The sequence below is a fragment of the Salmo salar genome, chromosome 18 (assembly GCF_965601325.2).
Source record: "Salmo salar chromosome 18, fSalSal1, whole genome shotgun sequence".
Classification (NCBI taxonomy): Eukaryota; Metazoa; Chordata; class Actinopteri; order Salmoniformes; family Salmonidae; genus Salmo; species Salmo salar.
In genome coordinates this window covers 68,936,042-68,960,678 of record NC_138308.1, presented here as the reverse complement: position 1 = coordinate 68,960,678, position 24,637 = coordinate 68,936,042, and the positions used below count along the sequence as shown (strand labels likewise).

Below are 24,637 nucleotides of genomic sequence, written 5' to 3'. Positions count from 1 at the left end.
ACACATTTACATTTTAGTAATTTTGCAGACACTCTTATCCAGAGCGACTTACAGGAGCAATTAGGGTTAAGTTTCTTGTTCAAGGGTACCGACAGATTTTTCACCTCATCTGGAATTCAAACCAGCGACCTTTCGGTTACTGGCCCAACGCTCTCAACCGCTGGGCTACCTGCCGCACACATTTGTAATCATTAAAGATTCAGCATACATGGAAACCAAAATTGATGGCAGGACTAAATAATGTAATGCCTGCCATTTCCCCAGTCCATTAGGTTATCTACTCTTCAACACAACCTCAGAGGCAGTGACATTTAAGAGGGTAACATGCTGGACCCCTGCGCTAAACCTGAAATAATCCTTCAAAAGCTGCCTGCTGTGCTTTCAAAACACACCGATGACTCACACGGCTGCAGATAGACAGATTTAGAAAGCGTTTTGGGGAAATATATCAGGTACAGATGTACCTAGATGCTAAACCTCCTACAGCTGTTTAAACTGCCTGCCATAAGCACCTTGGATAACTGTATTAACAAATATATTGGTTTATCCATCACCCCTCCTCGGAGGACAAAAATAACTTGGTATGTACATTCTAAACACATTTGACATATTTGGCACAGTAGTTACATGTAATGTATCTCAAAAGAACAATCATTTTTCTATGTAACTACTGTGTAAAAAAAAGTGCCATGTATGTAAAATGTGTTTAGAATATACATAAGTTATTTTTGTCTTCCATACTTCTGTTTTAATCTAGAGAGGTTAGAGAAACTATCTAGATCCTCAATGAGACTGTGCAGGGATCCATATTACGAATTCAAGACAAGTTGAGTCATCAGCATACGCTGACGCCTTTGTTTTTAAGCCCTGGATTTCTAGTCCCTTGATATTGTTGGATCTGATTTTAATAGCTAACATTTCGATGGCCCTAAAAAAATAGCTGCGAAGCGACGTTCCCATCCAACCTGACAGAGCTTGAGGGGACCTGCAAAGACGAATGGGAGAAACTCCCCAAATACATGTGTGCCAAGCTTGTAGCATCATACCCAAGAAGACTCGAGGCTGTAATCTCTGCCAAAGGTGCTTCGACAAAGTACTGAGTAAAGGGTCTGAATGAAAATGTGATATTAGTTCTTTGGGGGGGGGGGGGAGTAAAACTTTTACTTTGTCATTATAGGGTATTGTGTGTAGATTGATGAGGGGAAAAAAACTATTTTGGAATAAGGCTGTAATGTAACAATCAATTAAATTTACCACAGGTGGACTCCAATCAAGTTTTAGAAACATCAAGTATGATTAATGGAAACAGGATGCACCTGCGCTCAATTTTGAGTCTCAGCAAAGGATCTGAATTATGTAAATAAGGTATGTTTTTAAAATAAATTTGCCAAAAAATTCTAAAAACCTGCTTTCACTTTGTCATTATGGGGTATTGTGTGTAGATTGATGAGGAAAATAAGTAGATACCTGCTCGTTGAACATCTCATTTCAAAATCATGGTCATTAATATAGAGTTGGTCCCCCCTTTGCTGCTATAATAGCTTCCACTCTTCTGGGAAGTTTTCCACTAGATGTTGGAACATTTCTGTGGGGAGGTTGGGCACTGATCTTTGGCGATTAGGCCTGGCTCACAGTCGACATTCCAATTCATCCCAAAGGTGTTCAGTGGGGTTGAGGTCAGGGCTCTGTGCAGGCCGGTCAAGTTCTTCCACACTGATCGACAAACCATTTCTGTATGGACCTCGCTTTGTGCACAGGGGCATTGTCATACTGAAACAGGAAAGGGCCTTCCCCAAAAATTGGAAGCACAGAATGGTCTAGAATGTCATTGTATGCTGTAGCGTTAAAATGTCCTTTCAATGCAACTAAGGGGCCTAGCCCGCACCAAGAAAAACAGCCCCAGAGCATTATTCCTCCTCCACCAAACTTTACAGTTGGCACTATGCATTCAGGCAGGTAGCGTTCTCCTGGCATCCAACAAACCCAGATTAGTCCGTCAGACTGTCAGATGGTAAAGCGTGATTCATCACTCTATTTATCACTGAGCTTAGGCTTGTGTGCGGCTGCCCGGCCATGGAAACCCATTTCATGAAGCTCCCGATCAACAGTTATTGTGCTGACGTTGCTTCCAGAGGCAGTTTGCAACTTGGTGAAGAGTGTTGCAACCGAGGACAGACGATTTTAATGTGCTACGCGCTTCAGCACTCAGCAGTCCCGTTCTTGGAGCTTGTGTGGCCTACCACTTTGCGGCTGAGCCGTTGTTGCTCCTAGATGTTTCCACTTCACAATAACATTACAGCTGACTGGGGCAGCTCTAGTTGGGCATAAATTTGACTTGTTGGGACGGTGCCACATTGAAAGTCACTGAGCTCTTCAGTAAGGTCATTTTACTGTCAATGTTTGTCTATGTCAGCAACGGGTGTGGCTGAAATAGCCAAATCCACTAATTTGAAGGGGTGTCCACATACTTTTGTATATATAGTGTATGTCAAGTGCTGCTCCTGGGTATGTGATTCTAGTATTTTAGGATCAGCATTTGGAGAGGGAGATGGGGGTCAGACAGATGCAGGGGGCAGACACAAAGTCAGACAGTACTTTGACACTGGACCAAAGGTGGGGAGACAGCCACTGGAGGACAGCCACTCCAGCACAGCTGTGAGAGGATAGCATGTGATTCACTGTCTGACACAGACTCCCAGTGGGGAGAGCAAGAAATGAGGGGTTGAAAAGAGGGGTGTGAGTGACAAGAGGGGAGTGTGAGAGAAATGGGAGGAGAGCGTAGAAATATAGAAAATAGAAAGCTGGATAGAAAGGAGCGAGCAGTATTGAGAGGAAGGGAAATAAAATCCCCCAATAAGGAAGAGAGTGACAGGAATTTTGTAGTCAGATTTAGAAACAGAGAGAGGGGGAACATAGATACTGAGGAACACGTGGAGGTCATATTGAACCACTAGCTGCTATGACAGCTGAGATTTGATTAGACGGGAGATGAGGACTTCGTCATCTTCATCAGATCACAAAAACAGACACTACCACTCTGTGACTGAATTATTTGGTAAAGGCGGAGCCCGATTATTGAGATATCTTACATGCTGACCACACCAGGCAGCGTTGCGTACGCGAGCGTCGCAACATATATGTACACATACATGTTAATCAATCATTTCATCCAAACTGCTCGCATGCGTCAATGAGCGTCTGCGTAGCCAGGCGCTAAAATAGAACTTGATTCCATCTCCTCATTGGTTTTTAGGAGCATATATCCACTTGGGTGACTGAAAGATGAAGTGAGGTTCACACTCCAGTCCAGTTGGTAGCGGTAATGTGCCCTAGAGTTGGTTGCTAACCGCCATATAAAAGTCCACAGAAGAAGACTGAAGGAGAAGAGATTACTAGAAACTAAACTAAATTTGCCTTTTATCTGTGGATTAATTGTCGTCGGAGAGAACACACGATCTTGTGCGACTCAAAAATAAATACAATTCTACAAAAGATCCATGAATGTTTCATGTGTTTCGACCTGTCCCCAAATTAAAATACAGTTGATGTCGGAAGTTTACATACACTTAGGTTGGAGTCGTTAAATCTCGTTTTTCAACCACTCCACAAATTTCTTGTTAACAAACTATAGTTTTGGCAAGTCGGTTAGGGCATCTACTTTGTGCATGACACAAGTAATTTTTCCAACAATTGTTTATAGAGATTATTTCACTTATAATTCACTGTATCACAATTCCAGTGGGTCAGAAGTTTACATACACTAAGTTGACTGTGCCTTTAAACAGCTTGGAAAATTCCAGAAAATGATGTCATGGCTTTAGAAGCATCTGAAAGTCTAATTGACATCATTGGAGTCAATTGGAGGTGTACCTGTGGATGTATTTCAAGGCCTACCTTCAAACTCAGTGCCTTTTTGCTTGACATCATGGGAAAATCAAAAGAGATCAGTCAAGACCTCAGAGTTTTTTTTATAGACCTCCACAAGTCTGGTTATCCTTGGGAGCAATTTCCAAACGCCTGACGGTATCACGTTCATCTGTACAAAGAATAGTACACAAGTATAAACACCATGGGACCACGCAGCCGTCATACCGCTCAGGAAGGAGACGTGTTCTGTCTCCTAGAGATGAACGTACTTTGTTGCAAAAAGTGCAAATCAATCCCAGAACAACAGCAAAAAGACCTTGTGAAGATGCTGGAGGAAACAGGTACAAAAGTATCTATATCCACAGTAAAACAAGTCCTATATCGACATAACCTGAAAGGCCACTCAGCAAGGAAGAAGCCACTGCTCAAAAACCGCCATAAAAAAAGCCAGACTACGGTTTGCAACTGCACATGGGGACAAAGATCGTACTTTTTGGAGAAATGTCCTCTGGTCTGATGAAACAAAAATAGAACAGTTTAGCCATAATGACCATCGTTATGTTTGGAGGAAAAGGGGGAGGCTTGCAAGCCGAAGAACACCATCCCAACCGTGAAGCACGGGGGTGGCAGCATCATGTTGTGGGGGTGCTTTTCTGCAGGAGGTGCACTTCACAATATAGATGACATCATGAGGTAGGAAAATTATGTGGATATATTGAAGCAACCTCTCAAGACATCAGTCAGGAAGTTAAAGCTTGGTCGCAAATGGCTCTTCCAAATGGACAATGACCCCAAGCATACTTCCAAAGTTGTGGCAAAATGGCTTAAGGACAATAAAGTCAAGGTATTGGAGTGGCCATCACAAAGCCCTGACCTCAATCCTATATAACATTTGTGGGCGGAACTGAAAAAGTATGTGCGAGCAAGGAGGCCTACAAACCTGACTGAGTTACACCAGCTCTGTCAGGAGGAATGGGCCCAAATTTACCCAACTTATTGTGGGAAGTTTGTGGAAGGCTACCCAAAACATTTGACCCAAGTTAAACAATTTAAAGGCAATGCTACTAAATACTAATTGAGCGCATGTAAACTTCTGACCCACTGGGAATGTGATGAAAGAAATAAAAGCTGAAATAAATCATCCTCTACTATTATTCTGACATTTCACATTCTTAAAATAAAGTGGTGATCCTAACTGACCTAAGACAGGGAATTTTTACTAGGATTAAATGTCAGGAATTGTAAAAATCTGAGTTTAAATGTATTTGGCTAAGGTGTATGTCAACTTCCGACTTCAACTGTAGTTGGTTCAGAGTTCGTTTTAACATTTCAACCTGCGTGTCCTAATCGCGTCTGGTGCCTGTTCTAGTCAGTATGTTAGTCATGCAGCACTCAAACTGACATCATTTCACTGCTGGCAGCTGAAACAAATGTACTGTAGAAATATTCCAACTTCTCTTCTGAGACTGTCAGTTACAAGTGCAATATAAATTACAACTAAAAAGTCCACAACTAAAAATGTGTGTGTGTCAATGTGTGTTGTCAGATGTTAAGATCGCAGAAGTAGATGAGAGAACTTACCTTGACGCCGTCAGCTTTCTTGTTGAGCAGGCTCTTGGCTGCTGTAAGGAGAGAGGACAAGGGGACAAGGTCAGCGAGGACACCTCTGATTGATACACACACACACGTGCAAACACACACACCACTAAATCTAGTGAAGACAGACAATTATGGGCAAACTGTGACAGTCCTACAGAATTGAGGTTTAATGTCCTCTACCAACACACACACTTGTAAATAGAGACCTTGTATTGCTTGTATCTTAAAAATGTAAAAACATTTTTAAGGAAGGTTCATCAGGTTAATGTGATAATGACAACTCCTCCATAGAGAACAGGTTAACACCGTCTCCTAAATCAACATGCAAATATAGTCCACGCATGGAGCGAGCTAATTGACTGGTTGGGTAGAATGATGAGGTTCCTGGCACGTGGAAAAGCTCGGTGATTGGTTAAAGTGGTCAGGGCTGTCACACAATAGCCACACAGTGTATGATGAGTGTATGAGAGAGGGAAGAAGAAAGGTGTTTGTAAAAATGTTTAGTCTGAGAGGGGTGCAAGTTACCAAGACGGCCACATGGGTAGAGAGCAGTGCCAAGGCATGCCTCTTTCCATGACAGAGACTCTTACCTCACAAGGTTACACAATCCCAAAAACAGAATGGAGAAAAAACAAAGGGAAATAAAACAGACGGTGTAAAGCAGTGGTATTCAAACTTTTTCAGCGAGGACACCATTTTTTCCGCCAGAATTTCTCGGGACCCCAATTTTTTCTAAAATAATTCCTTGCGAACCCACCCCATTCCAAATCAAATGACAACCTTAAAAATCTGTACATTTCTACATGACCAAATAACCTTACATTCATAGCGTTTTTATCTCATCAAAATGAAAATAAACCAATAAATACATACTCAATAACATCTTTCTCAAAAGAGTTTGTATATTGATCCCATATAATAATCTGTAGGTTCTTTATTTGTGGTGCGACCCCATAAAGGGTCGCGACCCCGACTTTGAATACCACTGGTGTAAAGTCTTGCTTTGAGCAAAAAAATTATTGGCTATATGGAATGAAAATTTAAAACAATGTACTTTTTAAATAAAATATTTTCTGTTAACAAGAGAACCAAAGTCTTGACAGGGAGAGAGAGATTAAACAATGTGTTTTCCTTGCCTGAACTAAATTGCCCAAATAAATACAAGGAAGCAGGAGAAAGTGAAGTCCACATCTTTCCTCCAGTAGCCACTCTGATTCAGAGGGGTTGGGTTAAATGCAGAAGATATTTCGTTTGAACGCATTCAGTTGTGCAACTGACTAGGTATCCCCTTTTCCTTCCCTTCCCCTTCACTCATCACTCATCACCCAAGAGAAAATCTATATTTTTTAACCAACAGACAAAATATTAAAGTATTGCCCTTTAAGAGGCCCAGATTGTCTGAACCACATCGATCAGCATCGCTCCACTGGTCTCCAGGCAGTCTCTAGGTTGACAGCGGTAGTCTTAAAGACCAGCGTTTTCATCCTGGAGTTTTCCCCTACAAACTCATGTCACTTTCACATTTAGTTGCTCCATACTCTCTCGTGCATTTTTCTCCTCGTTCCTCTCTCACTCGATCAGTCCTTCCTGTAACACCTGCCCCTCTATCCCTAATTTCTCTCCCCATTGTTTTCCTCAAGTGTTTCGGTGAAATAATACATGCAGCTGCATTACTAAGCAGCAGCTGATGGAGAATTCTAAATATTCATCTGGTGAGAGAGCGAGAGGGAGAGAAGAAGTAAAAACACAGACATATCGAGCCAAAGAGAGACACCTTGAAAGAAACTACAATACAGTAGGTAGATACATCTTACCTGAGAAGTTGCGTGTGGCCAGCATGGTGGTGAGGATAGCACCCTGAGGAAGGGAAAAGGAACAGCGAGTTGAAAAACTGACCTCCGAGGCTTTAATACTTGGCACACTGTCACCTCATCCCTAACACGGTGTCCAACATTAGGTGGATAGATTATGATGTTAATGACCACATTGTTTAGTGCTCAGGGTCCACTCTATGACAAGCACGGGCTCGGATTTAGTCAAGTTGTCACTTTCTTAATGTCTCACTCACGACATCTGGTGAAGTCCTGTGAGAAACATTCCCTCACCTTGAGCTTCCTCCTGGCGTTGAACTTCCTCAGGCACTCCACCGTCTCCTGTCTGTGCATCATGGACGCCACAGTGGAACGTTGCTGCAGAGAGGACAGTGAGAGAGGAGGAGAACGTCATGAGTCTGTAGGTACACTCATCGGACCATTGGACTGTGTGTGCGTGTGCGTGTGTGTGTGTGTGTGAGACACGTACACAGATCCAGGGGTGTTTGAGTGCGTCTGTGGCGGTGACCCTCTTGACAGGGTTGATGGTCAACATCTTGTTAATCAGGTCTTTGGCCTCGGGGGTCACTGTGTCCCACTCAGGGGACGGAAACTGAAGGGGAGAACATCGAGAGAGGCAATGAGGCTCATCATCCATCAGTCCATCCATCCACTCATCTATCCTCCCATCCCTCCCTCACTCTTTCACTCCTCCCATTCAGCTTTGTTTGAAAATGTGTCCTTGGAGAAACAAGGACAGCGAGAGAACTGGCAAAAAAACATCTAAAGGTTGCCAAAAAAACAGATTCACTGAGCAGAAGGTGCTCGCCTCCAGAGCCAAGTTGGACTTGAGCCATTGCAGTGGGCTGTCCCTCTGCCGCTCTCTTCCTCCTCTCTGCCCCTCCCCCATTCTAAAACTCAATCTGTCTGGGACAGGCGTTGGGATTGACTGGGGAGAGCAGGGAGAGGGCTGCCAGACAAGGAGGAAATAGCCTGTGTGTGGTGTTCCAACAGCATGCTGGGAGAGGCAATGCTCAGCCAATAGACAGAGACTGGAATTCTGATGTGTCAAGTATGGCCTTGTGTCGGGTGGAAATCAAGTGGCTAACACATTTCCTTCTTGTGCAAGATGAGATACAAGATAAACATGGTCCATTCCAGTCACTCAAACAGGAGATTAGCTTTGCCCGCTAAAGTTAAGTGATTGTGATCAAAGTCTCAGAAACAGTGAGGGGATGGGAGGTTTTCGGTATCGATCTAAGAGCAAGCCTGCCTTAATCTCATGTAAATACTTTCAGATAACAACCATTGAAATCAACTCCAGTGATAAATAGTACTTTACACCACTGGGTAAGTCGTTTTTTGGGGGGGTATCTGTACTTTACCATTTATATTTTTGGCAACTTTTACTTCACAACATTCCTAAAGAAAATAATGTACTTTTCACTCCATACATTTTCCCCTGACACCCAAAAGTACTCATTACATTTTGAATGCTTAGCTGGACAGGAAAATGGTCAAATTCACACAAGAGAACGTCCTTGGTCATCCGTACTACTTCTGATCTGGCAAACTCGCTAAACACAAATGCTTTGTTTGTAAATTATGTCTGAGTCTTCAAGCGTGCCTCTGGCTACCCATAAATAAATACAAAAACAACAATATGTTTCCGTCTGGTTTGCTTAATATAAGGAATTTGATACAATGTATACTTTTGATACTTAAGTATATTTTAGCAATTACATTTACTTTTGATACTTAAGTATATTTAAAACTAAATTATTTTACTTTTACTCAATTGTATTTTACTGGGTGACTTTCACTTGAGTCGTTTTCTATTAAGGTATGTTTACTTTTACTCAAGTATGACAATTGGGTACTTTTTCCACCACTGGTGATACCTTAAGCCAGTGAGACTCTGCCAATTCGATTTCCACAGTAAGTGCCAAATACTGCTGACAGATTGGCAAACGGATACATTTGTCTGTGTGAAAGCATGTACTGTACGTGACAGAGTATGTGTGTGTCGTGTCAGTACTCACATCGTAGGCCCCGGCCTTGATCTGCTGGTACAGTCTGTGCTGGTCCTCGTCCCAGAAGGGAGGGTAGCCCACCAGGAGAATGTAGAGAATCACACCTGATGAGACAGAGACAAACATGTCATCAGGATGATACCAATTATGAATAAATGTCATTTCAAAATTATACTCAAATCTCAGCAAGCGGAGAAAGTACAATCAGTATGACCCAATAATATCTGAGCAATGACCTTTAGTGACTTAAACAGAGAATGTGAGCGCCGCTCATCCCTCCACGTACTTTCCAACCGCTCCGCTAAAAACCAATCCTCGAAAAAAAAAAATCCTCTCCAAATTCAGTCTATTCATTAAAATCACAATTTAACCAACAACTATCTATTTTTGTGACTACCTGGACCTACCATTTAGTTTTGAAGTATTGAAACCAGACCATATGATTTGAATGAAAAGTACTCTAACAGGAAAACATGACTAAGAAGCGCTCATCATTTCAAATAGGGGAGCCTAAGAAGGAACGAAAATGAATGATTTAGGCTATATTATTTCAATTATTTCAAGGCTATAGCCTACAAAGAAATGAATTGTGAAGCATTTGCGAGTGCGACACACTAGGCTGGCAGGGACATTAAGCGTTCAGCTTTTTTGTTGTATTAAATCATTATAGTCTATATATTGCACATATAGGCTGTGACTTCCTTAGAATAAAATCTAATTAAATGATAAATTCCTTATTAGGCTCCATCTACTGTGTCTTGGAATAAATTTTTAGAAACATGGCCAGAGTCTGAAGCTTCATGCGATGGAGCCTGGAAAGCAGGCTAGCAGTGGAGAATACCCTCTCAGCGCTTGCAGCGCCACTGTGGATGCTAAACACCTTTTGGGCCACTCTTTCCATGCTGGGCAGGGATGCGTAGTTGTTTTTTAATTTTTCTGTAGGTAGGCCTAAAGGATTTTAGGTAAAATAACCCTGTCAAAACAGAAAGCTCCTTGAAAAAGGTAATATGCCAGGCCTTATTCAATGATGGCCTATTGTATAGATAATAGAACGAAAATGACGAAACTTTTAAGAGATGTGATTTTTAGTTTATACTTTGCTACAATGACCCACCTCATTCCTTTCTGTTAGCAGGTAAGTACACCATCATGCTTTCGTGATACCCGTCTTTTCAGATTCCAAAATTATTATTTATTTGTAGACACTACATCACCTACTCCATCTCTCGTTCTTGGTCCTCCTCATCTTTGCAAGTCACCTTGATTTTTCACCTGTGTGTTTTATCAGTTTCTTTATGAAAATATTTAGCATCCTAAATGACAGTATCTAAAGCAAGGGGCTATAGCAGCACACAAGTAGACTACAAATGCATGCTGGGCCGGGCATGCCATGAGCTCGTGAAGTGAGCTCTAATGGAGCCGACACGCCAGCCTTTTTGGGAAACTAGCTCCACGCTCCAGTCAAATTGGGTACGCTCCACTCCTCGCTCCAGCTCCACTCACATCCTCCGGACATAATACAAGTTAACAGCTTTCATTGTTATACGGATGAAGAGATCAAGAGAGGACAGAAAAGTACCCCCTCTTCATAGACACCTCCCACTATAAGGGTTTTCATCATGTCACCATTACTGTGGTTACAAAAACAATCCAAGCACTTCAGCACTGTGTTGCTCATTTGCTGGTAGGTTACCGGGACGAGCTCAAGGGCCCTTGGTTGGTCAGTAGAGCACTAACGACACAAATAAGTCATTGTGGCCCAAAATTCAGAGACGCACAGGTTGTGAATGAGTGTGTGGTAGACATTAAAGCCCAGGTGGCCCTTGAGTTTATGTAACGAGTGGGCTGCAGTGATTAATTCGAGTGAGAACTGGATGACCTCATTGTCTGTGTGAGAGCCATGTAGGCCCTTTGTAGTTGGTACTAGCCTTTTGCTCAAAGACAAATAGATTATTCCATGTTGGGAAGTTCCTTACCACAGGCCCACATATCCACAGGTTTCCCATAGGGGTCTTTCCTCAGGACCTCTGGGGACAGGTAGCCAGGGGTTCCCGCAAAACCTGGAACAGAGATGAGATGTCATGAATACGAACTACAGTTCCCAAGACGGATGTACACTTACATCCAACAGTTTTTTGTATTTATTAGGATCCCCATTAGCTGCTGAAAAGGCAGCAGCTACTCTTCCTGGAGTACAAACAGGAATAAAACAATACATCATAGTAAAACAATAGCCTGCTCGACATTGTGAATTATACATACAGTAACAGTCAAAAGTTTGAACACACCTACTCATTTAACGGTTTTTCTTTATTTTAACTATGCATTATGAAGTAAAGAAATTCCACAAATTAACTTTTAACAAGGCACACCTGTTAATTGAAATGCATTCCAGGTGACTACCTCATGAAGCTGGTTAAGAGAATGCCAAGAGTGTGCAAAGCTGTCAAAGGCAAAGAGTGGCTACTTTGAAGAATCTCAAATATAAAATATATTTTGATGTGTTAAACACTTTTTTGGTTACTACATGATTTCATGTGTGTTATTTCATAGTTTTGATGTCTTCACTATTATTCTACTATGACTGGTACTGTATGTACATTGCTCCAATAGCACAAATGTACAGTATTAAACGCACATTAAAATACAACATGACAATATTAAAATATGTGGGTCTGTGTAGAGTGTGTGCTTCTCTTCACAGTCCGTGTTGTGGTGTGAGGTGTTATTTTATACAGGGTTGTTTTATATCTGATTTTACTGCTAGACTGAGTTACTTAATGTGGAAGAGAGTTCCATGTAGTCATGGCTGTATGTAGTACTGTGTATTTCCCAGAGTCTGTTCTGGACTTGAGGACTGTGAAGAGACCGGTGACATATCTAGGGGGATATGAATGGGTGTCTGACCTTTATGTTAGCTGTTTGAACAGACAGTTTGATTCTTTCAACACGCCAATACCTCTCACAAAAGAGAGGTAGTGATGCAGTCAATCTCTCCTCTACTTTGAGCCAGGAGAGATTGACATGCATGTTATATTTTAAGGGCCACCGTGCTACTCTGTTCTGCGCCAACTGTAATTTGCCTATGTCCATCTTTGTGGCACTTGACAATATAAATGAGGAGTAGTCCAGGTGTGATAAAACTAGGGCCTGTAGGACTTGTTTTCTTGATTGTGATGTCAAGAGAGCAGAGCAGAGCTTTATCACAGACAAACCTCTCCTCATCAATATGTTTTGACCATGTCAGTTTACAATCTAGGCTTAGAGTAAGCAGTTTAGTCTCCTCAACTTGCTCAATTGCCAGATTCATTACAAGATGTGGATAAGGTTTAGGGTTAAGCGAATGATTCATCTCAAATACAATGCTTTTAGTTTTTTAATATAATTTAGGACTATCTTACTACTAGCCACCCATTCTAAAACTGACAGCAGTTCTTTGTTAAAGGTTGCAGTGATATAACTTTCTCTGGTAGCGGACGTGTCTAATTTTGAGTCATCAGCATACATAGACACACAGGCTTTACTCAAGGCTAGTGGTAGATCGTTAGTAAAAAATTGAAAAAAAGGGGCCAAGACAGCTACCTTGAGGTATGCCAAAAATGGACCAGGTTTACACTAGATGCGCTTCCATTAGGTAACTCTCAATCCTAAATATGGCAGATATAACAGTCTGCTACTGAAAAAACTATGGTTGCTAATTTCAAAAGCAGCACTGAAGTCTAACAAAACAGCTCCTAAAATCTTATTACCAATTTCTTGCAGCCAATCATCAGTCATTTGTGTCAGTGCATTACATGTTGAGTCCCTTTCCTTATAAGCATGCTGAAAGTCAGTCGTTCATTTATTTACTGTGAAATGGCATTGTATCTGGTCAAGCACACTTTTTCCCAAAAGTTTACTAACGGTCAGTAGCAGGCTGATTGGTTGGCTGTTTGAACCAGTCAAGGGTGCTTTGCTATTCATGGGTAGCAGAATGACTTTTGCTTCCCTCCTGGCCTGAGGGCACACACTTTCCTGTAGGCTTAGATTGAAGGCATTTTTTTCCCCACGGAAGCTGTCATTACTAGGTGGTTTGTCATTATTTAAAAAATATATATTATATACTCTACCACACTCACTTTACAGAATTCAAAATGAAAATGTTTTTCATAATTTTGTCTGTTTGCGTGATACGAGGGTTTATGGTTTGTTGGCATGTCATACCTAATTTTGCTAATCTTGCCAACGAAAAAGTCATTAAAGTATTTGGCAACATCAGAGAGTTTTGTGATAAATGAGCCATCTGATTCCATGAAGGATGAGCAGAGTTCACCTTTTCCCCCCCCAAAAATGTCATTTAAGGTACTTTTAACCTTCATCCTTTATATAACTCATCTTTGTTTTGTAGAACAGTTTCTTCTTATTTTTGTTGTAGTCACATGATTTCTCAATTTACAGTACGTGTGCCAATCGGCTGTGCAGCCAGACTTATTTGCCATTATTTTTCCCTTGTCCCTATCAACCATACAATTTTTCAATTCCTCATCAATACGCAGTAATTTAGCAGTTTTTTACAGTCAGTTTCTTAAATGCGTACATGCTTATCAGTAACTGGATGAAACAATTTCATAAATGTGTCAAGTGTGGCGTCTGGTTGCTCCATATTACATACAACAGACCAGCAAATATTATAAACTCATCAAAAAAAAAGAAACATCCCCTTTTCAGGACCCTGTCTTTCAAAGATAATTCGTAAAAATCCAAATAACTTCACAGTCCCATGCTTGTTCAATGAACCATAAACAATTAATGAACATGCACCTGTGGAACGGTCGTTAAGACAGTAACAACTTACAGACGGTAGGCAATTAAGGTCACAGTTCTGAAACCTTAGGACACTAAAGAGGCCTTTCTACTGACTCTGAAAAACACCAAAAGAAAGATGCCCAGGTTCCCTGATCATCTGCGTGAACGTGCCTTAGGCATGCTGCAAGGAGGCATGAGGACTGCAGATGTGGCCAGGGAAATAAATTGCAATGTCCGTACTGTGAGACGCCTAAGACAGCGCTACAGGGAGACAGGACGGACAGCTGATCGTCCTCGCAGTGGCAGACCACGTGTAACAACACCTGCACAGGATCGGTACTACCGAACATCACACCTGTGGGACAGGTACAGGATGGCAACAACAACTGCCCGAGTTACACCAGGAACGCACAATCCCTCCATCAGTGCTCAGACTGTCTGAAATAGGCTTGTAGGCCTGTTGTAAGGCAGGTCCTCACCAGACATCACCGGCAACAATGTTGCCTATGGGCACAAACCCACCGTCGCTGGACCAGACAGAACAAGAAATAAGTTCTCTTCACTGACGAGTCGTGGTTTTGTCTTACCAGGGGTGTTGGTCCGATTTGCGTTTATCCTCAAAGGAATGAGCATTACACCGAGGCCTGTACTCTGGAGCGGGATCGATTTGGAGGTGGAGGCTCCGTCATGGTCTGGGGCGGTGTGTCACAGCATCATCGGACTGAGCTTGTTGTCATTGCAGGCAATCTCAACGCTGTGCGTTACAGGGAACACATCCTCCTCCCTCATGTGGTACCCTTCCCGCAGGCTCATCCTGACATGACCCTCCAGCATGACAATGCCACCAGCCATACTGCTCGTTCTGTTCGTGATTTCCTGCAAGACAGGAATGTCACAGTGTTCTGCCATGGCCAGCGAAGAGCCCGGATCTTAATCCCATTGAGCATGTCTGGGACCTGTTGGATTGGAGGGTGAGGGCTAGGACCATTCCCCCCAGAAATGTCCGGAAACTTGCAGGTGCCTTGGTGGAAGAGTGGGGTAACTGGCAAGAACTGGCATATCTGGTGCAGTCCATGAGGAGGAGATACACTGCAGTACTTAATGCAGCTGGTGGCCACACCAGATACTGACTGTTACTTTTGATTTTGAACCCGCCCTTTGTTCAGGGACACATTATTCCATTTATGCTAGTCACATGTCTGTGGAACTTGTTCAGTTTATGTATCAGTTGTTGAATCTTATGTTCATACAAATATTTACACGTTAAGTTTTCTGAAAATAAATGCAGTTGACAGTGAGAGGACGTTTCTTTTTCATAGGAATCACTACAAAACCTCTTGCATGATTTCTTATACACTATTTAAGCCCTTGGAACTTTGTTTTTTTCTAGGTATGTCTACTATATTCTGATCACTACATCCGATGGGTGTGGATACTGCTTTAGAGCAGATTTCTGTAGCATTTGTAAAGATGTGATCATTACACGTGGATGATTTCATTCCTGTTTGTATATATCCTGGTAGGTTGAGTGATAACTTGAACCAGATTGCAGGCACTGGTTACAGTTTGTAGCTTTTTTGAGACAGTTTGATGAAAACCTGTCAGTATTTAGGTCACCCAGAAAATATACCTCTGATGACATTACATACACCAGGGCTATTGAACTGGCGACCTGTTTATTAATTTAGACTGGCCCTTTGATAAATTCTGAACATTAATTAAAGATCTGCACAAAAAAAAGCCAAATCCAATATTCAGTCGTATATGACAAGCACTATGGTGGTGGTCTATAGTGTGTTTTTTGTGGTTTTTCGCAATTTCTAGCCCCTATGTGGCTCTAGCGTTTGAACGGTTTAAAACGGCAAGATATTATGACCCCATTCCTGAAAGCTACGACTATCAGGAACACGTAGATGCTCACAAGGAATCGTTAGAAGGGAGTGTGACAAAAAAAAACACACCCAATGACGGAGGGAAATTAATTCAAAGCATTCTTCCTTCAGACTGGAATTTGGTGTTAACTGATTTGACATATCTTTGTATTAGTTATTGAGAAACTTGGTTTTCATATCATTTTAAAACGACTTAATTACTTTTAAGAAGCTATAAATAGCTGTTCAAATAAAATAAAAAACGGTGAGCGAGCGTTGTGCATTTTCCATTTCAATATTATCAAAATGTTTTGGTTGCACCTCGACTCACATCGGTTGAGCGCCCTCCACTTTCTTAATAACTTTTCGCAACGTTTCATTTCAAGAAAAGTGCTTTATTGGTGTGCGCGCACGCGTTGCTTTTTTATACAGTTCTTCCCAAGAATAATTGCATGTAGAAAATGTCCGGCCTCCCTGCAATTAACCTTTTTTACATCTGGCCCCTGTAAGAATATAAATGAATAGCCCTGACATACACCATCAAGTATTTCACATTTTATCCAGATAATGACTGTCAGCACTAGGTGGTCTATAGCAATTACCCACAAGAATAGGCTTTAGGTGAGGCAGGTGAGCCTGTAGCCATATTACTTCAACAGCATTTGGACATTGACCCCCCATTTTGTAGGCCCACGAATAAAAAATGTAATCCGTGGGATCCGGGGTCTCAACTTACTGTTAGAATAGAAGGTACAATTTCGAAATTTGGTTGTGCATCAGCAGTTTCTCTCTTATGTCAGTCACTGAAAGTAGGGTAAATCCATTTGAATTCAACAATTTGACAGCACCCCCTTTGATTTGAACGAAACCTTCAATACATATTTGCCCACAGTAGAAGTGGTCAGAAATGTACCTTTTGGACCTGAATACCAAAACATTCAAGAGATAAAGGTGCTCAAAGTTGACTTATTTTGCATATACCACCGTATCATGAGACATCCATGTCTTCATCATAGGAAAAGATAAACGGTTGAGATTGATATCATTTAAACGCTTACAAACAGGGTTGTTAAACTATTTAAACATTTTAAAACCTTAAATGTCATTCATGTAAAAACACATAAACACCATTTTTTTTTCACTTTGGCATACATTGTAGCTTAGACCCTATGTTGCATCTGAGGTTTATGTTTTGTGCCCGCCAACGATTGAGACACAATGTGCTCTTGAATACAGGGTGAGAATACAATTGAAATGTCAACTTTCAAATGGTACCACAAAGACGGTTTGAGGTCCAAACATCAGAGAATGCTGACTTGACTGGAAATATCTTATGTTAAAATGTTACTCTCAATCGTTCAAACCTATTGAAATATAGATAATATAATAGACATGACTATTGACAAGTCGATATTCGACGGTGGGTGGAACGGCCATCTTTGTGGTAGTACTTCAAAGTTATTCAATTGTGTACCAGCTAAATTGAAACGGTCTGAAAGGACTGAACAAAAATATGAACACAACATGGAAAGTGTTGGTCCCATGTTTCATGAGCTGAAATAAAAGATCCCAGAAATGTTCCATAAGCACAAAAAGCTTATTTCTCTCAAATGTAGTGCACATCCTTATTAGTGAGCATTTCTCCTTTGCCAAGATAATCCATCCACCTGACAGGTGTGGCATATCAAGAAGCTAATTAAAGAGCCTGATCATTACACAGGTGCACCTTGTGCTGGGGACAATAAAACTCCACTCTAAAATGTGTAGTTTTGTCACACAACACAATGCCACAGATGTCTCAAGTTTTGAGGGAGTGTGCAAATGGCATGCTGACTGCAGGAATGTCCACCAGAGCTGTTGCCAAAGAATTTAATGTTAATACCATAAGCCACCTCTAACGTCCTTTTAGAGAATTTGGTAGTACACAACCACAGACCACATGTAACCACGCCAGGCCAGGACCTCCACATCGGTTTATTCACATGCAAGGTCGTCTGAGACCAGCCACCTGGACAGCTGATGAAACTGAGTAGTATTTATGTCTGTAATAAAGCACTTTTGTTGGGAAAAACTCATTCTGATTGGCTGGGCCTGGCTCCCCAGTGGGTGGGCCTATGCCCTCCCAGGCTCACCCATGGCTGCGCCCCGCCCAGTCATGTGAATCCATAGATTAGGGCCTAATGAATTTATTTCAACTGACTGATTTCCTTATATGAACTGTAACTCAGTAAAATCGTTGAAAATGTTTCATGTTGCGTATATATTTATATTATTGAAATGACACTCACCCTGTATTCAAGAGCATGTTGTGTCACAAAAACCTCAGATGATGTAAAGTAGGGTGTAAGCTACAACATGGGATTTAGAAAATGATTACACACACACACACACACACACACACACACACACACACACACACACACACACACACACACACACACACACACACACACACACACACACACACACACACACACACACATATATACTGCTCAAAAAAATAAAGGGAACACTTAAACAACACAATGTAACTCCAAGTCAATCCCACTTCTGTGAAATCAAACTGTTCACTTAGAAAGCAACACTGATTGACAATACATTTCACATGCTGTTGTGCAAATGGAATAGACAACAGGTGGAAATTATAGGCAATAAGCAAGACACCCCCAATAAAGGAGTGGTTCTGCAGATGGAGACCACAGACCACTTCTCAGTTCCTATGCTTCCTGGCTGATGTTTTGGTCACTTTTGAATGCTGGCGGTGCTTTCACTCTAGTGGTAGCATGAGACGGAGTCTACAACCCACACAAGTGGCTCAGGTAGTGCAGCTCATCCAGGATGGCATATCAATGCGAGCTGTGGCAAGAAGGTTTGCTGTGTCTGTCAGCGTAGTGTCCAGAGCATGGAGGCGCTACCAGGAGACAGGCCAGTACATCAGGAGACGTGGAGGAGGCCGTAGGAGGGCAACAACCCAGCAGCAGGACCGCTACCTCCACCTTTGTGCAAGGAGGAGCAGGAGGAGCACTGCCAGAGCCCTGCAAAATGACCTCCAGCAGGCCACAAATGTGCATGTGTCTGCTCAAACGGTCAGAAACAGACTCCATGAGGGTGGTATGAGGGCCCGACGTCCACAGGTGCAACACCGTGCAAGACGTTTGGCATTTGCCAGAGAACACCAAGATTTGCAAATTCGCCACTGGCGCCCTGTGCTCTTCACAGATGAAGCAGGTTCCCACTGAGCACATGTGACAGAGTCTGGAGACGCCGTGGAGAACGTTCTGCTGCCTGCAACATCCTCCAGCATGACCGGTTTGGCGGTGGGTCAGACATGGTGTGGGGTGGCATTTCTTTGGGGGGCCGCACAGCCCTCCATGTGCTCACCAGAGGTAGCCTGACTGCCATTAGGTACCGAGATGAGATCCTCAGACCCCTTGTGAGACCATTTGCTGGTGCGGTTTGCCCTGGGTTCCTCCTAATGCAAGACAATGCTAGACCTCATGTGGCTGGAGTGTGGCTGGAGTGTGTCAGCAGTTCCTGCAAGAGGAAGGCATGGAACTGCTGGCCCGCCCGTTCCCCAGACCTGAATCCAATTGAGCACATCTGGGACATCATGTCTCGCTCCATCCACCAACGCCACGTTGCACCACAGACTGTCCAGGAGTTGGCGGATGCTTTAGTCCAGGTCTGGGAGGAGATCCCTCAGGAGACCATCCGCCACCTCATCAGGAGCATGCCCAGGCGTTGTAGGGAGGTCATACAGGCACGTGGAGGCCACACACACTACTGAGCCTCATTTTGACTTGTTTTAAAAGGACATTACATCAAAGTTGGATCAGCCTGTAGAGTGGTTTTCCACTTTAATTTTGAGTGTGACTCCAAATCCAGACCTCCATGGGTTGATAAATTGGATTTCCATTTATTATTTTTGTGTGATTTTGTTGTCAGCACATTCAACTATGTAAAGGAAAAAGTATTTAATAAGATTATTTCATTCATTCAGATCTAGGATGTGTTATTTTAGTGTTCCCTTTATTTTTTTGCGCAGTATATATATATATATATATACATACACACACACACACATATACACATACGTATATATGTATACATACATACATACATACATACATACATACATACATATATATATATATATATATACACACATATATTTATTATAAAACAGTTTGACAACCATGTTTGTAAGCTTTTAAATTATATTTAACTCAACCGTGCATCTATTCTGGTGATAAAGACATGAATGTCTCATGGTATGGTGGGATATGCAAAATGGGTCAACTTTGAGCACCTTTAGCTCCTGAATATTTTGGCATTCATGTCACAACTGTCTTCAGAAATGGACCAAGGCGCAGCTGGAATGTGGATACTCATGTTTTTTTTATAAAAAAAAAAGGAGTAAAGTATCCACTGGACAAAAACAATAAAGACGACAGCAACAGTCTTGCAGGCACATACAACGCAGTGCAAGGACAACTACCCACAACCCCAAAGAAAAACACACACTCCTATTTAGGACTCCCAATCAAAGGCAACTCAACACACCTGCCTTCAATTGGGAGTCCAATCACCCACACAACATTTAACAAACACAAACCCCCTGCCACATCCTGACCAAGACTAACACAATTACGCCCTCTGCTGGTCAGGACGTGACAATTCAGGTTCAAAAAGTAACTTTCTGACCACACCTTCCACGAGCAAACATGTACAGAAAGTTTTGTTTAAATCAAAATGGATGCTGTCAAAAAGTGTTTGAATTAAAATGTATTTACTGGTAGCTAGGTTACCATCCGATCTTCTATCCAACCATATGTTGGATAAAACATTTTCGAAAAAAAACAAAATACGCTAAACAAGGTTGGATCTTTTTGTGTCTGTAAAATTCATTATGCGAGAAATGGAGGTGGAAATTCCTTTATGTGCAAATATCGATATAATAACCATCATATCGAAGTAAACTTGGAGCCACGTGATGGATGATATGGTGTGTGGTCCTCCCACTACTACCCGGGAAAGCATGCAAACTAAAGATACAATAAGTTACGATGACCTTTACAGGTTGGTGAAGGTGCACGGGGATGAGCTTGATGCTCCTTTCCAATAAATATCGAGGGTCTTATTCTGGTGACATGATAATCGATGCTTGACTGCCGATTGACAAATAAAAATAATCGTGCTCTTTTGTCCATAATAATCTCATGTAGGCTATACCTGCACTGTATCTGAGGAGCTGTTGGCTATATAGAGTGCATGTGCCAAAACCAGAGTTGGCACATTCGCTATATAACGCAAACATCTTATGACTAAACAATCAGTAGTTCAAAATATAATGGAAACTTGTCGTTTTTAATTGGGTACATGGGAATTTAACCACAGAAGTTATTTTTATGTGCACTACGTCACCAAGCACAACCTTTTATCAGCAACAAGTCATTTTGATGGAAACAAATCTGGTGGGTAAATGCTTGTTTTGTTTTCATGCAGATTTGAATATTTGCAATAAAATCTGTCCCCAATTGGATGGAAATCTAGCTACTTACTCAATTAGCCCAAGTAAGGAAAAAAAATTGACTGGTAAATTATTCTAGCCAGCCATCTAAACTTTTAGTAATCATGGTCGAATTTCGGACCGGGGGAGCCCCCATTGATTTTGCAAGTCACTCACCCTTTGCTTAAAAACTGCTAACATTTCTCTCCATCCTATGTCAAAATGTGTAGAATTGCAGGGAATTTACTGTAAAACTGCAAATATTTCTCCCCGAACCCATGGCAAAATAAGTAGAATTGCATGAAATGTGCTATAAAATGTCAAAATCTTCTCCACCCCATGGCAAAACGTGAAGAGTAGCATCAAAGTTGCTCGAAAACTGCAACATTTTCTCTACACCCCTTGGCAAAGTGTAGAATTGTAGGAAATTAACAAACACTTTTTTCCCCCCCTCTCCGCTGTCAAGAGGGGAGCTAAAATGTTTTGCTCACAAGGTGGAACGCGGGCTTCCAACAAAATGTTACTTAGGGCCCCCAAAAGGATAGGGACGGCTCTGACTGAATTTGTGGGTATGGATATGGGTACGCAGACCCCACATGATAAGTTAAGATATTTTGTTGCCCACACCCCAATCAAAGTTGCCCTTAATATATAGAGCAACACCTCCCCCATTGACATTCGTGTCTTTCCTGTAGATGTTATAACCATGTATTGTTACCACTGTCTCAAAATAATTATCTAAGTGAGTTTCAGAGATAACATTCGTATACTGACTATCTGTTAGCAAGTTATTGATTTCATGAACCTTGTTTCTCAGGCTACATACAGTGCCTTCAGAAAGTATTCACACCCCTTGACTTTTTCCACATTTTGCTGTGTTACATCCTAAATTTAAAATGGATGAAAATGAGATTTTTTTTTTATCACTGGCCTACATACAATACCCCATAATGTAAAAGTAGAATTATGTTTTTTACATTTTTTACAATTAAAAATAAAAACACTGAAATGTCTTGAGTCGATACGTATTCAACTCCTTTGTTATGGCTAGCCTAAAGAGAGCATGTCAGTTTGTAATCCTAAAATCCGGAAATTAGTTACATCTGGACCGAGCAGCCACCCCTTTGGGGAAGAAATACAGTTTAGAGAAAAACACAGAAAATAAGGTTTGAGGTGAACACAGGCTTAGGAGATCTTGTTGATCTATACTAACGTTTTGTTCTATACTGAGCATACAAAACATTAAGAACAACTGCTCTTTCATGACAGACTGACCAGGTGAATCCAGGTGAAAGCTATGATCCCTTACTGATGTCACTTGTTAAATCCACTTTAAAATCAGTGTAGATGAAGGGGAGGAGACAAGTTAAAGAAGGATTTTTAAGCCTTGAGATAATTGAGACATGGATTGTTGTGTATGTGTGTCATTCAGAGAGTGAATGGGTACGACAAAAGATGTAAGTGCCTTTGAACGGGGTATGGTAGTAGGTGCCAGGCACACAGGGTTGTGTCAAGAACTGCAACGCTGCTGGGTTTTTCCACACTCAACGGTTACCTGTGTGTATCAAGAATAGTCCACCACCCAAAGGACATTCAGCCAACGTGACAACTGTGGAAAGCACTGGAGTCAACATGGGCCAGCATCCCTGTGGAATGCTTTCGACACCTTGTAGAGTCCATGCCCTGACGAATTGAGGCTGTTCTGATGGAAAAAAGTGGGGTGCAACTTAAAACGTCACGTTAGCTGATGAAGATGATCTCATAGAACAAAACATGTAAGATCTCCTAAACCTGTGTTTACCACTGACCTTATTTTCAGCGATATCAAAAAACCTTACCGAAAAAACACTATTAATTTCCCTAATAGGCTTTCCCCAACAAACCATAGTTGAGTTAGTGCCCACAAGAAGACGCCATAACTATTTCTCTCTAAATTCAGGAGTGAAAATGTGCTTAAACAACCTGTTGAGGACCTGATCCCGGTATTGGGATTTATTGTCAAGAGACCATGGCGGGAAATTCAAAACTGCAAGAATCGAATAATTTCAATTTCTCAAACAATCAACTATTTTCACCATTTGAAAGATAAACATCTCCTAAATCCAACCACATTGTCCGATTTCAAAGAGGCTTTACGGCGAAAGCATAAAGTTAGGTTATGTTAGGAGAGACATTGAAAATAGCTGTGTGTAATGTTTTGTCAATTCAAAGACTGGCGTCACCAAAAGCAGATAACCAGCTAAAATTATGCACTAACCTTTGACAATCTTCATCAGATGACACTCCTAGGACATTATGTTATACAATACATGCATTTTTTGTTCCATCAAGTTCATATTTATATCCAAAAACAGCATTTAACAGTAGCGGTGAAATTCAGATTTTTTTTCTCCCTAAAATGCTTCCGGTGAAGCAGCGTTACAATTTACAAAATTACTATTCGAAAACATTGGTCAATTATAATATTGTCATTCAAAGAATTATAGATTAACATCTCGTAAATGCTACCGCATTGCCAGATTTCAAAATAACTTTACTGGGAAATCACACTTTGCAATAAACGGGGTGCTATGCTAAGAACATGCTAAGAACAATAGGCTAGGATATACAGGTTAGCACCATCTAATATCAATAATACTATTGTAAATAATCGCTTACCTTTGATTATCTCCATCAGAAGGCACTTCCAGGAATCCCAGGTCCACAACAAATGTGGTTTCTTTCGACAAAGTTCATAATTTATGTCCAAATAACTCCAAGTTGTTCCATGTTGTTAGGCGTTCAGTAGGCTCCTCAAAATGTAGGGCGGGGGGGGGGGGAGTCACGATGAAAAGTTTAAAAAAAAATCGATTTACTCTCGTTCAAACATGTCAAACGTTGTTTAGCATCAATCTTTAGGGCCATTTTTAACGTGAAACATCAGTAATATTTCAACCCGACCTCTCCTGTGTCTTGAAAAACGTTTTTGAAAAATGTCTCGCCTCACATGCACGCGCAGGTGCGCGCAATAATGAAGTGACGACATCCCAGGGACGTCAACTTCCCTGCATTCTAATTCAGTCTCTGTTCATCATAGACGCTTCAAACAACTTTATAAAGATCGTTGACATCTAGTGGAAGCCGTAGGAAGTGCAAAATGAATCCTTTGTCACTGTGTGATCT

At 41.5% G+C, this 24,637-nt stretch overlaps 1 protein-coding gene across 12 annotated transcripts in view; it reads right to left on the bottom strand.

Moving 5' to 3' along the window:
* LOC106577507 (calcium/calmodulin-dependent protein kinase type II delta chain) overlaps window positions 1–24,637 on the bottom strand; it is a 131,489-nt gene that overhangs the window by 15,602 nt on the left and 91,250 nt on the right. For 6 of the 12 annotated variants that reach the window (XM_014155587.3, XM_045701306.2, XM_014155586.3 and 3 more), the window contains exons 8-13: window positions 11,287–11,370; window positions 9,320–9,414; window positions 7,768–7,890; window positions 7,572–7,655; window positions 7,281–7,323; window positions 5,449–5,489 (exon numbers count right to left, since the gene is read on the bottom strand). In XM_014155587.3, coding sequence (XP_014011062.1) covers window positions 5,449–5,489; window positions 7,281–7,323; window positions 7,572–7,655; window positions 7,768–7,890; window positions 9,320–9,414; window positions 11,287–11,370 — 470 coding nt within the window. The remainder of the gene's footprint in view (window positions 1–5,448; window positions 5,490–7,280; window positions 7,324–7,571; window positions 7,656–7,767; window positions 7,891–9,319; window positions 9,415–11,286; window positions 11,371–24,637) is intronic. The other 6 variants (XM_014155589.3, XM_014155588.3, XM_014155592.3 and 3 more) reach the window with 1 other exon arrangement.